The sequence below is a fragment of the Meles meles genome, chromosome X (assembly GCF_922984935.1).
Source record: "Meles meles chromosome X, mMelMel3.1 paternal haplotype, whole genome shotgun sequence".
NCBI lineage: Eukaryota > Metazoa > Chordata > Mammalia > Carnivora > Mustelidae > Meles > Meles meles.
The window spans coordinates 62,263,595-62,280,848 of record NC_060087.1 but is presented as its reverse complement, the minus strand read 5'-3'; the positions used below and the strand labels follow the sequence as shown (position 1 = coordinate 62,280,848).

The 17,254-nt window shown below is 36.3% G+C and overlaps 1 protein-coding gene across 2 annotated transcripts in view; it reads right to left on the bottom strand.

The window, feature by feature from the left end:
* The window catches only part of ABCB7 (ATP binding cassette subfamily B member 7), a 162,447-nt gene that overhangs the window by 17,134 nt on the left and 128,059 nt on the right, over positions 1-17,254 (bottom strand). For both annotated transcript variants that reach the window (XM_045995536.1, XM_045995537.1), the window contains 3 exons: positions 15,795-15,966; positions 12,813-12,916; positions 8,838-8,945 (listed from right to left, as the gene is read on the bottom strand). In XM_045995536.1, coding sequence (XP_045851492.1) covers positions 8,838-8,945; positions 12,813-12,916; positions 15,795-15,966 — 384 coding nt within the window. The remainder of the gene's footprint in view (positions 1-8,837; positions 8,946-12,812; positions 12,917-15,794; positions 15,967-17,254) is intronic.

Genomic DNA, 17,254 nt, shown 5'->3' with positions numbered 1-17,254 from the left:
GTTGTTTTTTCTTTTACTAAGAGTTCTTTTTATTTGGCATTGAAACATAAAAAAGAAAGGCTTTAGTCTATTTTATGTTAATCAAACTATTAAACACTGTTCTGTATTGCCTTAGTATAGTAATAATTAATATCCACAATCATACCTCTGAGCCAAAGACTGTGAATGATCAAATATTAAATTCTTTCTAGCTCAACTTAGGATATTTCTTTTTTTGTAATTTTTTATTGAAATTATTGAAATATAATTGACATAGAATGTTTTATTACTTTCTGGTGTACGACACAGTGATTAGACAACTGTATACATTATTCAGTGCTGGCCTCGGTTATGTAGTCACCATCTGTCACCATAAGGCATTATTATAATATTATATTATAATATTATTGACTATATTACTTATGCTGTACTTTCAATATCCATGACTTATTTATAAGTGGAAGTCTGTACCTCTTAATTAAAGAAAACTGGTAGTTGCCAAAGGGAAGGTGGATGAGAGAATGGGCAAAGTAAAGTGGATTAAGAGGTACAAACTCTGAGGTTTTTTTTCCCACAGAAATAAGTAAATATCACATATTCCTTTTTCCCCCATCCTCCTTGTAAATAGCAACATACAACAGATTCTGAATTGTTCTCTCTTTCATTTAACAACATATCTAGAACTCATGCCTTATAAAGCTCCCTTTACTTTTTTCTCTTAACAGCATCTGTCCTTATTTTAGAAATGCTTTATTTTCCATGACCTGTGACAATATTAATTATATAAGTTGCTTTATGCTCTTTTCATTGTCTATATTTTCTACTGAATTCCTTTTTTTCTGCTTAAGAGGTCTTCCTTTATTATCCATTGATACTTAATAATGGAGCATTAGAAAGCTGATTAGAAACTATGTGCATGGGAATGGGAATTTCAACTGCGGGATTTCACTGAAGAATGACCGTATGGATACACGGTCATTTTGCTGGGGCAAGTACAAGTACAAATATCTTTTTTTTTTCCCTGGGGCTACATGTGTTTTCTGCAGAGAATTCTTCAATTATCTCCTGATGAAGGAAGGAGTGGTGATATTAGAAATAAAGAAATGGTTAGCAAGGTTCTTGAAGCCAGTGGCAGAAGAGGGTCTATGGTCTTTTTTTGGTGTGCTTTGATTTCCAGTTAATCTTTCCCCATCTTTGTTCATGTGCTAGACAATTTTCTGTCTAGAGCCTCTATGACTCAATTTCCTGACAAGTCAACTTACAGCCTCTTGCCAAGGCTGGGAAGCAGTAATTACCAGGCTGTGGGATTAAGGAGGGGCCTTGAGAATTCAATTTCTTAGGTAGATGTAACATTATACTACGAGGCACTGTTGACAGAACACATGAAGTTATATACATTTCACTAGAAAATGAAAGTCTCTGATTTTCATAATCAAGCAAATACAGAATGATCAAATTATAAATACTAAGATATTTTAGATACATGTGCTATAATCATTAATATATTAATTATAGTTCCAATTATAATCCAAACTTCAAGTGGCAATGTTGTAATATAACTATAGATACTGTCAACCTCAAAGTATGAAACAAGAAAGCTCAAGCTTGTTCAAGTACCTTTACCACTTTATAAGAAAAGACTATCTGCATGCCTGTATACAATGGAAAGGTTAGTAAAAAAGCACCAACAGCAAATTTTATTTCAGATTCTTTCTTTTTAATTTCTTTCCTCCAAGTTTTTATTTAAATTCCAGTTAGTTAACAGATAGTATAATGTTAGTTTCAGGAGTAGAATTTAGTGATTCAACCCATACATAAAACACCCAACTGCCCTCTTTTGAATATCAATTGGATAATAGAGTGTATTTACAACATTTCATATTTAAGGCATTCTGGTATATAAGCATACTGAAAAAATTAGTTTGTTTTCTACTGAATGTAAGCACTTATGAAAAAAACAACAAAAAGACCTAGGGTTACTCAAGTACACACAGGTAAGACTAAATAACAATATATATGTACGTATCTAAAAAAATATATATACATACACACCACAGAAAAATCAACAGCTTATATGAAATTTTAGTGGTGTGAAAAATTCTCTTGATAACTCAATATAGAAAGTACATGAGAATGCTTTTTCTCTCTCAACATCTAGTATTCAGGCTTTCAAAATGAAAAGAATTGAAGGTTTATTTATTAGAAGGGAAACATAATCACAGAAAAGACTGAATGGAAGGTGAAAAACTGAACAGTGTGAGAAATAACCGAGTAATAGGATGTGGGAAAATATATTCTTATAAAGAGTAGAGAAAAGGAAAATTACCAATCACTACAGTGGTATTCTGAGTGATCAGAACATTTAGAAAGTAGTACACTGGTAATAGTAAAGCCCTCAGAAGGGATAAAGCAGGCTATCCATTTTCTTACTTTCCCCAGGAGGAAAAAAATAAAAATAATCATGTTTGCAAGTGACTATTTTATGGTAATTTTCTTTTAGACATCAAGGCTAATATTAGATATTAGATATTAGATATGCAGATATTAGAAAAAATAAAAATACAAAATACAAAAACGATAATGAGCAATGATTCTGTACAGAGCAAAACTGAATGCAAAGAAATATTTTATATATATATATACTCCCTAAAACTTGATTCTATTATATGAGGCTTTAATGCTTTCCTGATATAAGTTTGCTTTTAATACTTCGATGAAAAGTGAGTTAATGGTTTATTTCTTCTTGGAAGAAAAATGCCTTTGTTTTCCTGTCAAAGGAGTAAAAATGGGAGTCCTATCAGGATTCACTCTTATTTAAAGAACACAAATTTTGCATTTTTCTTTAGAAACAATATTTAAGTTATTTGTGTTTGTGACAATTTTCTATGTTCTTCATATACTAAACTTTTTTTTTTAAAGATTTATTTATTTATTTGACAGACAGAGATCACAAGTAGGCAGAGAGGCAGGCAGAGAGAGGAGGAGGAAGCAGGCTCCCCGCTTAGTGGAGAGCCCGATGTAGGGCTCAATCCCAGGACCCTGAGATCACGACCAGAGCCAAAGGCAGAGGCTTTAACCCACTGAGCCACTCAGGTGCCCCCTAAACTTTTTTTTTTAATTGAACTGCAACTAAGATCTAATGTTCTATTAGTTTCAGGTTTAAAATATAATTATTCAATAATTCTATACATTTTTCAGTGCTCATCAAGTTAAGTGTACTCTTATTCCCCTTTATCTATTTCACCATACTCCCATACCACACCTCTGAAGACCACCAGTTTGTTTTCTATATTTAAAGGGTCTATTTTTTGTGTCCCTTTTTCTTTGTTCATTTGGATTTTTTCTTAAATTCCACACATGAGTGAAATAGTGTGGTATTCATCTTTCTCTGACTGATATCACTCATCACTATATCCTGTAGGTTGATGCATATTGCTCCAATGGCAAGATTTCATTTTTTTTATGGCCAGGTAATAGTCTTCTTGATCCATTCTCTATGGATGGACATGTGAGAAGTTTCCATATCTTGGCTATTATAAATATTGCTGCAATAAACACAGGGGTGCATATATCTTTTCAAGTTAGTAGTTTCATTTTCTTTGGGTAAATACCTAGTAGTGGAATTACCTATTTTTGAAGGTACCTTTTTGAAATTACCAATTTTTGAAGAACCTCCACATTGTTTTCCAGAGTGGCTGCACCAATTTGCATTCCCAGCAATGGTGCATGAGGGTTCCTTTTTCTCTGTATCATCGTCAATATTTCTTATTTCTTGTGTGTCTGATTTTAGCCATTCTGAAAGGTATAAAGTGATATCTCATTGTGGTTTTAATTTGCATTCCCCTGATGATTAGTTATGGTGAGCATATTTTCATGTGTTTGTTGGCCATCTATACAGCTTCTCTGGAAAAATGTCTATTCAAATCCTCTGCCCATATTTTAAATCAGATTATTTGTTTTTTGGGGTGTTGAGTAGTGTTAAGTTCTTTATGTCTTTTGGATATTTAGCCCTTATCAAATAAATCATTTTACAAATATCTTCTTCCATTCAGTAGGTTGCCTTGTAGTTCTGTTGATGGTTTCTGTCATTATGAAAAAGCGTTTTAGTTTGGTGTACTCACAACAGTCTAATTTTGCCATCGTCTCTCTTGCCTGAAAAGACTTACGTAAAAAAAGTTTCTATAAACAATGTCAAAAAAAGTATTGCCTATGTTTTCTTCTAGGAATTTTTACAGTTTCAGGTCTCACATTTAGGTCTCTAATCCATTCTGAGTTTATTTTTGTGTATAGTGTAAGAAAGTGGTCTGGTTTCATTTGTTTACATGTACCTGTTCAGTTTTCCCAGCACCATTTGTTGAAGAGACGCTTTCCTCCTTGTATATTCTTGCCTCCTCTGTCATAGATTAACTGACCATATAAGCGTGGGTTCATTTCTAGACTCTCTATTCTCTTCCACTGACCTATGTCTCTAGTTTTATGCCAGACAACCACGACTTTGTAATGTATCTTGAAATCAGGGATTTTAATATATCCTGCTTTGTTCTTTTTTGGATTGCTTTCGCTATTTGAGGTCTTTCGTGGTTCCATAAAATTATTTTTACAGTTCTAGGATGGTGTTGGTATTTTGATAGGGATTACACCGAATCTCTGTAGACTGCGTTGGGTAGTACAGACCCTTCACCAATTTAATTCTTCTAATTCCTGAACCAGAAATATCTATTTGTGTCATCTTCAATTTCTTTCATCAGTATTTTATAGTTTCCATGGTACAGAACTTTAAGTTCATCCCTAGGTATTTTATTCAGATTAGGTTGTTTATTCCAGATTTTTATTCTTTGAGACAGGCCTATACTGGTATAATCTTCCAGCTTAGAACGCTTTTGCTGCATCTTAATGACTTAGAAACTGTGTTTTCATTTTCATTTGTCTCCATGTATTTTACTTTTTCTTTGATTCTTTGTTGATCCATTGGTTGTTTAGTAGCATGTTGCTAAGCTTTCAAGTGTTTGTAGTTTTTTCCCTTATTTTTCTCGCAATTGATTTTTAGTTTTATATCTTTTTGTTTTGGAAAGATGCTTGCTGTGGTTTTATTTTCCTAAATTCAGAGACTCGTTTCGTGCCCTAATATGAGATCTATTCTGGAGAATGCTCTATGTGCACTTGAGAATAAGTGCATTCTGCTGTTTTTTGATAGAATGTTCTGAATATATAGGATGTTAATTTCATCTGGTCCAATATGTCATTCAAAGTCACTCGTTATTTTCTGTATAGATGATGTACCCATTAATGTAAGAAAGGTGTTAAAGTCAGTTATTATTACTGTGTTAATTTCTTCTTTTATGTCTCTTAACACATGATTCATGTTTTGGAGTGCTCCTATGTTGGGTGCACAAATATTTGCAACTATTTTATCTTCTTGCTGGATTTTTCCCTTTTATTATCATGTAGTGCCCTTGTCTCTTACAATCTTTGTTTTTAAGTGTGTTTTGTGCAACGAAAGTATTGTTCTCCTGGCTTTCTTTTCACTTGCATTCACATGGTAAATGTGTCCTTCCTTTCAATCTCCATGTGTCTTCAGTTCTTGAACTGAGTCTCATGTGGGTAGGACTTAGATGGAGTTTGCATTTTTTATCCATTCAGTCATCCTGTGTTTTTTTTTCCTCCTATGTGTTTTGACTGGAGCATTTAGTCCACTGGCATTCAAAGTAATTAATGACAGGTATGTAATTATTGCCATTTTGTAACTTGTTTTATGGTTGTTTTTGTAGTTCTCTTTTTTCCCTCCATCTTCCCTTTTCTCTTGTGATTTGATGGCTTTCTTCAGTGTTATGCTTGGATTGCTTTCTCTTTGCTTTTTGTGTATCTACCACAGGTTTTTGATTTGTGATTACTATTAGGCTCACATGTAATATTTTACGCATATAGCAGTCTATGTAGGTTGATAGTTAAGTTTGAAGCCATTTTTAAAGTAGTAAAATTTTACTTCCCCGACATTTTATGTGGTATCATACTTTACATCCTTTTATTTTGTGACTCTCCTGATTACTTTTCTTAAAGATTTATTTATTTATTTATTTATTGAGAGAGAAAGCACAAGAACGGGGAGAATCAGAGAGAGAAGCAGACTCCCCGCTGAGCAGGGAGACTGATGTGGGACTCGATCCGGGACTCCAGGATCATGACCTGAGCTGAAAGCAGTCACTTAACCAACTGAGCCACCCAGGCACCCTCTTGATTACTTTTACAGATATATTTTATTGTTTTTCTGCCCTAATCTCCATACTGGTTTTATAAGTGATTAATACACTACTTTAATTATATGTTTGCATTTACCTGTGACATTTTTTCCTTTCATAATCTTCTTACTCTTAATTATGGCCTTTTCTTTCCAAAGGATTCCCTTTAATTTTTCGTGAAGGCTGATTTAATGGTAATGAACTCCCTGAACTTCTGTTTGCCTGGAAAACTCTTTCTCTCTCCTTGTATTCTGAAGACAGCCTTACTGGGTAGAATATTCTTGGTTACAGGTTATTTTTCTGTCAGTAGTCTGAATATACCATGCCACCCCCTTCTGGCCTACATAAAGATTCTGCTGAAATATCATGTGAAAAGCCTTATGGGGTTTCCCTTGTATGTAACTATTTTCTCTTGCTGCTTTTAACATTCTCTCTTTATCATTACTTTTTGCCATTTTTGGTTGTTATGTGCCTTGGTGTGGACCTCCTTGGGTTGATTTTGTTGTGGGTTCTGTGTGCCTCCAGAATCCAGATGTCTGTTTCCTTTAGTTTTTGGCTATTATTTCTTCAAACAAATTTTCTTCATCCTTCTCTCTCCTCCTCCTGGGATTGCTATAATGTGACTATTATGATCCTTAATGATGTCCCTGAGTTCCCTTAATCTAGTCTCATTTTTTACTCATCTTTTTCTTTTTGTTGTTCAGCTTGATTTCATTACTCTGTCTTCTAGCTCACTGATCCATTCTTCTGTCTCCTCTAATCTGCCAGAGCCCCTCTAGTGTAGTATTTTTTTTTAAAGATTTTATTTCTTTCTCTGACACAGAAAGAGAGAGCATGCAAGCAGGGAGAGCAGCAGAGGGAGAGGGAGAAGCAGGCTCTCTGCTGATCGGGAAACCTAATGCAGGGCTTGATCCCAGGATGCTGGGATCATGACCTGAGCTGAAGGCAGACACTTAACTGACTGAGACACCCAGATGCCCCCATCCAGTGTATTTTTAATTTCAGTCATTAAGTTCATCTCTCACTGGTTCTTTTTTATATTTTCTATCTCTTTATTAAAGGTTCATTGAGATTCTCTACTTTTCTGTCTAGTCTAGTGAGTATCTTTAAGATCATTAATTTGAATTCTTTATCAGGCAATATTGTTCATCTCTGTTTTAATTAGTTCTCTTGATTTACTTTTGTCCCATTCTCTCATATCTAGGACACATTTGTCTGTCTCCTCATTTTGTCTAACGCTTTGTATTTGTTTCTATGTGTGAGAAAAGTCTGCGAAGTCTCCTGATTTTGAAAGTAGTGGCCTTATAAAGAAGAGGTCTTGTGGTATCCTGTAGCATAATGTCTACTGTTCACCAGAACCAGGAGCTTCAGGGGTATCTCCTAGTGGGTTGTGTGTACCCTACTATTGTGGCTAAGCTGTACTTGCCTTAAGTCATTAGATGCATTGGTCCACTTTTCATGTTCTGGGTGTACCAGGCAGGGTTTGCTCTCTGTGCTTTTAGGGGAAGAGTCTGGGGCCACTGTGGGCTTATAATACAGTAGTGTGAGCAGTCAGACTAGATGTGTGCTCTCAGCCCCTCTGACTGGGTTGCAGTCACACCGAATTGCAGGGTCCTCTCCCACTGTTGCCCCTGAGAGGCTTTCATTGGTGGGTGGTGCCTGTAGTCAAACCAGATGCCTGCCCCCAGTCCATCTGTTATGGTGGCAGTAGCATCAACCTTCAGGGTGCTCTTCCTGCCTTTTCTTGAGAGGCTTTTGATGGTGGGTAGGGCCAACTGTCGGACCAGATGCCTGCCCAGTCTGTCTGCCGTTACTGCAGTTGCACTGCTGTATGTGGTTATCTTCTCTCCCCAGGACAGGAATCACTTTGGAGTGGTGCAGGTCCCTGCAAGGGCTGCTTGCAGTGTGTGTCTTGGCAGAAACTGCTTTGGAGGGATACTTGCTAAGTGGCGTGCATCCCCCAGAATGCCGGATGTGGTATTGGCGAGATAGGTGATAGAGTGTTCCTCCTGATTCCTGCAACTGTCTGGCTATCTAGGCTGGGGGTGGGGGAAACGAAATGGTTGCCCACTAGCCCTTCCATTCTTAGGGAAATCTCTAATAATCATCTCTATCCTGGTGGGGTTTTTTTTTTGGTTTTGCTGGCTCTTTAAGGCCCAAACCTCAGTTTCCAATTGCCCTGTGGGCCTCCCACAGCTAAGTTAGCTGATTTTTAAAGCACCTGGCATTAAGTCTCACTGATTATAAAAACTCATAAAGTTAAGACCCATTTTAAAGCCTAATGTTTGGGGGACCTATCTTTCCAATGTAGTTCCCCCATTGCCTAAGGTGTCTGGTGTGGGGTCTGCTTCTCTCCCTTTTCCATGCTTGTGGCGCTCCTTCCATTTGTGGTTAGTCTCAATGGGATTCTGGTTCCAGACTATGTCTGGCCCTCCTACACTCTTCAGGTGGCCTCCTGTCTGCAATAAACTGCAAAGTCTGTTCTTACAGGGCATTTTTGTGTTAGTTGCACTGCTGTGATTATCTAGATGTGTCTGTGCGATCAGGTGAGCTCAGGATCCTCTTGCTCCACCATCTTCCCCCAAATCCCCCCATACTAAACTTTAAAGTTAAATCTCTTACCTGATCCAAGACAATGATTTCATCTGCATCAACCACTGTTGACAATCTGTGTGCAATGAAAATAGAAGTTCTATGTTTGACTGCATCCTTCATGGCACCAAGAATAGTCTGCAAGTTTGACAAGAAGAGTAGGAAAAAAAGATCTATTAGGTAAGTGTACATTAAAATAACCATACATTTCTTAAAGGAACATATAAAATGCCAATGAATTTTTTTATTATATAAAATTTATATCACTACCAAATATTTGACCTATTCTAATAATTAGTAAGAGGAGAAAACTGATCAAAAAGGGAAGGCAAATATGCCACATTATCATGGAAAAAATTATCTTTTAGATAGGCAACATTTCTTTAAATTAGAAAGACCTGGAGAGGGGTAGATATTTCTATACTTAAAAATAAACAAGTAACAATGATGAATCCAATCATATTAGGAACATAGCCAGGTATGATGTTTATCTGGCCAATAAGAATAAAAATAAAATGTGATAGGACTCAAGTGATAGGATATAGAAAATTTCAAATCAGTAGAAAGGAGATTCAAAGGGTACAGGAACATTTGCTTTTAATTAGTTCAAACTCAGAGGACAGAGGGGCAATAAAGACAACTGTGTATGGTAACTTCAGCAAACTTCCTTTTCAAAAGTATTCTGACTTATTTATCCATCATCAATTGATGGACAGCTGGGCTACTTCCGTATCTTGGCTATTGTAAATAATGCTGCTATAAACACAGGTTGCATGTATTCCTTTGAATTCATGTTTTTGTATTTTTTGGGGTAAATACCCAGTAGCACAATCACTAGATTGCACACTAGTTCTATTTTAAACTTTCTGAAGAACCTCCATACTGTTCTCCAGAGTGGCTACACCAGTTTGCATTCCCATCAACAGGACACCAATGTTCCTTTTTCTTGACATCCTTGCCAACACCTGTTGTTTCTTGTGTTTTTGATTTTGGCCATTCTGACAGGTATGAGGTGAGATCTCATTGTAGTTCTGATTTGCATTTCCCCAATGATAAGTGATGTTGAGCATCTTTTCATGTGTTTGTCTGCCATTCGAATGTATTCCCTGGAGAAATGTCAGTTTATGTTCTCTGCCCATTTTTAAGATTTATTAGAAAGTGTTTATTTAAATATACAATGAAAAATAACACAGCCATAAAAAAAGAATGAAATCTTGCCATCTGCAATGACATGCATGGAGGTAGAGAGTATAATGCTAAATGAAATATGTCAGATAAAAAACCAAAAGCCAGGATGCCTGGGTGGCTCAGTTGGTTAAGCAGCTGCCTTCGGCTGAGGTCACGATCCCGGCGTCCTGGGATCGAGTCCCACATCGGGCTCCTTGCTTGGCAGGGAGCCTGCTTCTCCCTCTGCCTCTGCCTGTGCTCGCTCTCGCTCCTCTCTCTCTGACAAATAAATAAATAAAATCTAAAAAAAACACCAAAAGCCATATGATTTCACTCATAAGAGTAGTTTAAGAAACAAAACAAACAAGCAAAGGAAAAAAGAGAGAAAGAATGAGACTGAGACAAATCAAGAAATGACTCTTAAGTATAGAAAAGAAATGAATGGTTACCAGAGGGGGATGGGTAGGAGGATGGGTGAAATAGGTAATGGGAATTGAGGAGTACAGTTGTTGTGATAAGCAGTGAATAATGTATGAAACTTGTCAATCACTATATTGTACACCTGAAACTAATATAACACTCTATGTTAATTATACTGGAACTAAAATAAAATAAAAAAAGGAACAAAAACCCTTATATCATAATGCATCAAAAAAATAGCAAGAGGATGGAAATGGCTACACAGAGAACAAAGCCATCAATTTAGAAGGCATTGTGATAAAGCTAAGAATGAAACGTCTGGCTCCATTTCCCTTTGCCCTAGAAGGAAGGACAGCTTCCTCCCAATACCTCTGGCCTTTTCCGAACATAAGCATTCTATGCAGGGCACACTGAAATGGTGTAGGACTATCTTTGTCAAAATAATTCTGAAGAGCAAGTTTTTAGAATGCCTTTTTCCCTCCAAAATATCCAAGATTCAGAAGAAAAAGGCCAGCCCCCCCCCCCCCATTATAAACAGAGGGAATGACTCTGAGTCACTGGCCCTGAATAGCCAACTGAATAAAGAGCAAAAGGAAGGAAATGGGGGAAAAAGTATTCTGACTTCTTAGGGAACTCTGGGAAACATTTTTTATTACAGTATAATTAACAATGTTATATTAATTTCAGGTGTACAGTATAATGATTCAATAATTTTATACATTACTCAGTGCTCATCAGGATCAGTATACTCTTAATTCTTTTTATTTCACTTGTCCTCCCACCAACCTCACCTCTGACAACTACCAACTTATTCTCTGTATTTAAGAATCTGTTTAGAAAACACATTTTTGTTTACTGCTTTTAAAATGTAAAGGAGTTGTACATATATTCAGCTGTACTTGGAAACCTGGGTCTAAGTACAGCTAACATGATGGAAACAGCAATGTGGGGTTGGGCATATACCCAGTGGCTCCCTGCAGATATTTCTAAACATTGTATTTATTAAAGGAATAAAATTATCAAGAGTAGATATGGCTACCCAGGAAGGGAAGAGCTTATATTTTACTAAGATAGATGGTAAATCAAATGTGGGGCCAATTCTAAGAAAAATTGTGAATATTTGTGGGGACTCATCTTCCTTATTCTCAAGAACTTAAGCTCTGACATTCTACTAAGTGCTATGCACCTTTTAAAAAGGCCCATTAAAATGTACTAAATCTGCTGGTAACTCATTCCCTTGGGGGGTTGTCTACTAGCTCTTAATGGGTTATGCTCTGTGATATAATAAAGCTACCTGACTCAAATAATGACTGTTAGGACATTTAATTTGTGGTAAACGTGATAATACATTTGTAGGTATAAAGTTCTTGTAAGCAGATTACTATTTGGAAGGGACAGAGGAGGAGGAGAGAAAGAGAGAATCTTAAGCAGGCTCCATGCCCATAGCAGAGCCAGAGGCCGAACTCCACCTCACAACCCTGAGATCATGACCTGGAGCTGAAACCAAGGGTTGGACACTTAACCAACTGAGCCACCCAGGCGCCCCAAGATTCTCTTTAAATATAATGAATCCTTATGCTAAACAAGTCACTTAGATATTAAACTATTTTAAACATATGGTAGATCAAATAATATGCCCTGAAACTTAACGACATATGCAAATATTATGTCATACATGCTGCAAAGCTGAAATTAAGCCTATCCTTCAATACTGGGTTTTTCCTATATATTTAAATAAAATGTAGATGAATGGAGGTAACTGACAGATAATCTGCCTATCTTCAGTTCTAGATTAAGGGGATCCATTCATGAAATTATCGTTATTGTTAAGACTATTATGTATAATGCAAAGATGTTTTTATTAAGTCTAATGTAGTTGCTGAGTTGTACCACGACATCAAATGTCACAACATCTTGGTGCTGCACAGTATTTTTTTGTGAAATGACTATAAATTTATACCAGCACCACAGGCTGTGTGTGCCTGGCTTGTACTTCAGTGAGTTGCTCCATGGTAAGTGAAAGATTTTCTGGTGTATACTTGTGTCACAATCATTTACATGACCTATTTTCATGAATGGTAAGTAGCAATAGCAGAAAGACTAAAACATTCTTCATCTGTCAGCAGATTAGGCAATTCTTACAAGCTTTGCAAGATGTAAGGATAATAGAATAGTCATAAGGTTCAAAAAGAAGACACTTTTGCAAATGGACTTAGCAATGTGATAAATGAATGCAACCTGACATTCTTGTTATCAGCACTTGCTATATGGGGACAAAGGGCCAGATATTTTGCTCTACCGTACCTCCTACTGAAGTTCATTCAAAATGTAAAAGAATATAGCCATTTTACTGAAACTTCCAAGGAGAAAAGTTAAGCATTGAGAATTGAAGAGCTCTGCATTTTCATCATCATTTACCTCTTCAGTAATTGAATCTAATGATGAAGTGGCTTCATCATAGAGAATGACTGGGGGGTCCTTCAAAATGGCTCTTGCAATTGCTACTCTTTGCTTTTCCCCTCCTGGTAAAGAAAAATTTAGTTTAAGAAAGTATAACATACAGACATATTTTGTGTTTCTAGTCCATCGATCATAACCACAAAGCAATACCTTCAACATGTACCTCTACTCTGACCACTGTCAGTTTACTCAGAAGAGTCTAAGTTCATATATGATATCCTTTGACAAACTATATACCCTGGAAAATAAATGTAATTCTGGATCCTGACTTTGTGACAGGAGAAAAGAACAAGGAGGAGAGGTAATAGCTTTGATTCCACGATTACTCCTCTCACTGAGAATATGTTCACACCGAGAATATGTTCATTACATGTGTTATTTTATATTACTTCCCAATGGACAGCAACCACAGAGAGAAAAATTTCAGTATTAGAGAATCAAAAAGGCCAAAAACAAATACAGTATCTGAAACCTGGCAACTTGAAGACATGAAACTATGAATATTTATATTTACTTCTTAACAAAATGTACCATCTAGCCAGTATTCTTTTCAAGAATTTTTAGAATTAATTATTATCTTTTATCATGATCAGTTAGCCACTAGTTTTGGATGTAATGTCCAATGATTCATTAGTTATGTATAACACCCATTACACATCACAACACATGCCCTCCTTAATACCCATCACTCTGTTACCCCCTTCCCCAAACAACTTCCTTCTCAAGGATTCTTTTGACAGATATTATTTTCACAGTACTCTTCAAAGTTAAAGGTGTACACTAGATACCACTTATTTCACCTTAGTCATTTGCTATGGGTCTCTAGAACAGCAGAATTTTAAAACAGAAAGGAAAGAGAGGCCCAGAAAGGTTTAGTGATTTGCCCAAGATCACAGAGCAACTTCTGGTGGAATCTAGACTAGACCTGACTCCCAGTTCAGTGCTCTTCCTAACATAATATGCAAGCCCGTATTTGTTCCTAAATATACTCTGGTGAAAATAAAGTAATCATTCTTTCCTCACTGGGACTCTTATAGGTCTAAGGTCATCAATCATACATAAACTATAGCTGAAAGTATAGAGGATGGTGCTTTGCTGAATATGTCCCTTTGGCTTCTTTTCTTTCCCATTATCCGTTAATTTATCAATGTCTGAAAAAAACTTGTATTTTTCTTAGGGAAAACTTTGTATTTCTCTTAGGGAAACAAGCTCTACCTGTTTACTATCTGGTACACCAAATATTATTTCAGTTTTATTTCTGCAATTGTTATTTGCAACTTGTAAAAGAGGGCTCCTTATCTCTAATATTAATAAGTTTGTATTTATACTATCTACATTCTTCCCCATTTAATAAGATCAGAATTCTCCTACCAAAGCAGGCATCATGCCAGCACTACCTCCTTACCTACCTAGCAAATCAGTGGCAGAAACCTCCTAAAAAGATGCAGATACTCAGAGGAAAGACTAGTTTAGACATGACTCTCAAATTTCAAGTGGAAACAAACCCAGTTTCAATTCTAATCAATAGAATTTTGGCACCTTGAGAAGAAATATTTGTTAATTCCCTACCATAAATACTAGCATAGATGCTAAATAATACTCATTTAGGGAGGTCTAGCTGTAGGGCAATGGATATTAAACAAAAAGAAAATTTCTTTAGCCATTCCTACTCCCAAAGGCATGCAGAGAAGGGAAAAATGATTGGAAAATGACACATGGCATAGCTATCTGAGGCAGAGTCTTATTTTGAGAGGTCTAGTTTATACTATATGAAAACTTGGAGGTCTTTAAAATTAGCCAACTGCACAAATCATCTGGGGGTGGTCTAGTTAGCTGGGCACTACTCCTGTTAAGAGCAATGGTGAAGTATAAACGGGGACTGGAATGATGCAAGAATCTTCTACTACCAGATGATAATCAAAATACTACAGACCAACTTAACTTGAAATCAATCTTTGCTTAACATTTTCTAAACCTAGATCAAAACTTTCTAATGGAATGCAAATTCCCTGACAGCAAGTACATTTATGCATCATCGTATTAACTCTCAAAGCATTTAGCATGTTAGTCTGTACATAACATGCACCTAATCAATGTTGTGAATAAATGAAGATGGTTTGTAATGAAAAGGAATGGGGATTCATTAAATTCATGCAGAGTATTCTTCATTCTTTTTGTCTCACCTCTATCCCTAATTTATATATTTCCTCCCTAAATTAAACTAGAATAAAGAATAAATGTAAAGGATATAGTGTGTTTATACTAGTTACATTAATACTTTCAGGCACAGATATCATACTTTTGGAATTCAAATAATTTTGGTGAAAAAGCTTTTTTATGGATCCTCCAAAAAATTCAGTCATTACAGGGTAATTATTAAACACAGCAATCTCATAATTAAACACTTAAATAGAAATGTACAAGCCCCAAAATTTACTTGACCACTGAACCAACAAGGACATGAAAACGAAACTGGCTGTAATAAAAGTATAGCAGTTAAGTATATCAAGTATAAGGAAGTCTAAAGTATTGAAAACATCCCATAATGATCTAGGAAATTATGATGAGATACACTATTTATTATCAAATTACTTTTCCCTACTCCTACTACTTTCTCAGGTGAGAAATGATGCTGGCTTTCCTTTAATATTAAAATTATGGATGATAAGTTAATGCTGACCTGAGGATGTATTAGCAATTTACTATTAAGCATTTACAGTTTACAGCTGCAAGTGAAATAAAAAAAGAGACCTGCATGACTGAGAAGTTATTTCCGACATGTTGAATTATTTACGGTGATGGCTGAGACTAGGACCTTGTTGAAAGTGACTAGATGAGCACTAGGTGTGTACTCTGTCATTGCATTTTCAAGAAAATGGCTCTGACAAATTAAAGTTTGATGGGAGTACACAAGCAGGAGTAGATCTAAAATCTGATTACCTGAAAGTTTGAGTCCTCGTTCCCCTACTTCTGTATCATATCCATGTGGCATTCGAAGAATTGCATCATGGAGTCCAGCTAATTTTGCCACCGCATACACCTCCTCTGGTGAAGCATGGATGTTTCCATATAAAAGGTTGTAGTAAATGGTATTGTGGAAGAGGACAGCATCCTGAAGCAGATTTATATATATGTACATATATATGTGTATTCATTACAAAAAACTCAAACAACTTAGTAAAGACACAAAGGCATAAAGAGTAAAACATGGTAACTCCTTTATCACCCCCCTCATTCCTGCAATCCCATTTCCCTTACAAGCTCTAATCACCATGAACAATTTGTTGAATGTAAGTCCAGACTTTTTTTTTTAAGATTTTATTTATTTATTTGACAGACAGATCACAAGTAGGCAGAGAGGCAGGCAGAGAGAGAGGAAGGGAAGCAGGCTCCCCGCTGAGTAGAGAGCCCGACGTGGGGCTCGATCCCAGGACCTGAGATCATGACCCGAGCCGAAGGCAGAGGTTTAACCCACTGAGCAACCCAGACGCCCCAAGTCCAGACTTTTTTGATGAATTTATATGCCATATATTTTTTCTTCAACATAGTGAGATCATACATACATGTTATTTTATAAATTGCTTTTTTCACTTAACATACGCTGGGAACTGCTCACGTCAGTAACAGAATCCTACCTCACCTTTTTTTTTTTTTTTTAAAGATTTTATTTGTTCATTTGAGAGAGAGAGAGACAGAAAGAAACAGAGAGAGCACAAGCAGGGGTAGAGGCAGAGGGAGAGAGAGAAGCAGATTCCCCGCTCAGCTGGGAGCCTGACATGGGGCTCGATCCCAGGATCTGGAGATCATAAGGCAGAAGCTTAGCCATCTGAGCTACCAAGCATCCGCTCTACCTCAATTTTTAAACAGTTGTATGATACTAACAATATATTTATTTATTTACTTCTCTACTTATAGATATTAATGTGGTTTCCAAATTTTTGCTACTATAAACAACGTTGAATGAAATATTGTATATAGGGCTCTGTACACTTGAGTATTTCTCTAAGAACGACCCCTAAAAATAGACTGATGAGTTAAAAGGTAAGCATACATCTGGCTCCCTGATCAGTGGAGTCTGCTTCTCCCTCTCCCTCTGCTCCTCCCCTCCTCTCCTTCTTGTGCTGTCACCTGTCAATTGAATGAAATCTTTTAAAAAAAGGTAAACATACATTTATCCTTTGATAGTATTGCCCGTCTTCCAAAATGGTCCAACAGTATACATACTCCAAACCATAGTGTATGAGGGCATCAGATCCCTATATATTTGACAACCCTGCATATTAATTAAGTTTCAGTTGTTGCTACTTTTGGGTATAAAACGTGCTGTTTAAATTAGCACTTCCCTAATTACTAATGAGGTTGAATATATGTTTCTCAGAAGCTTTTAAACTGGGACACAG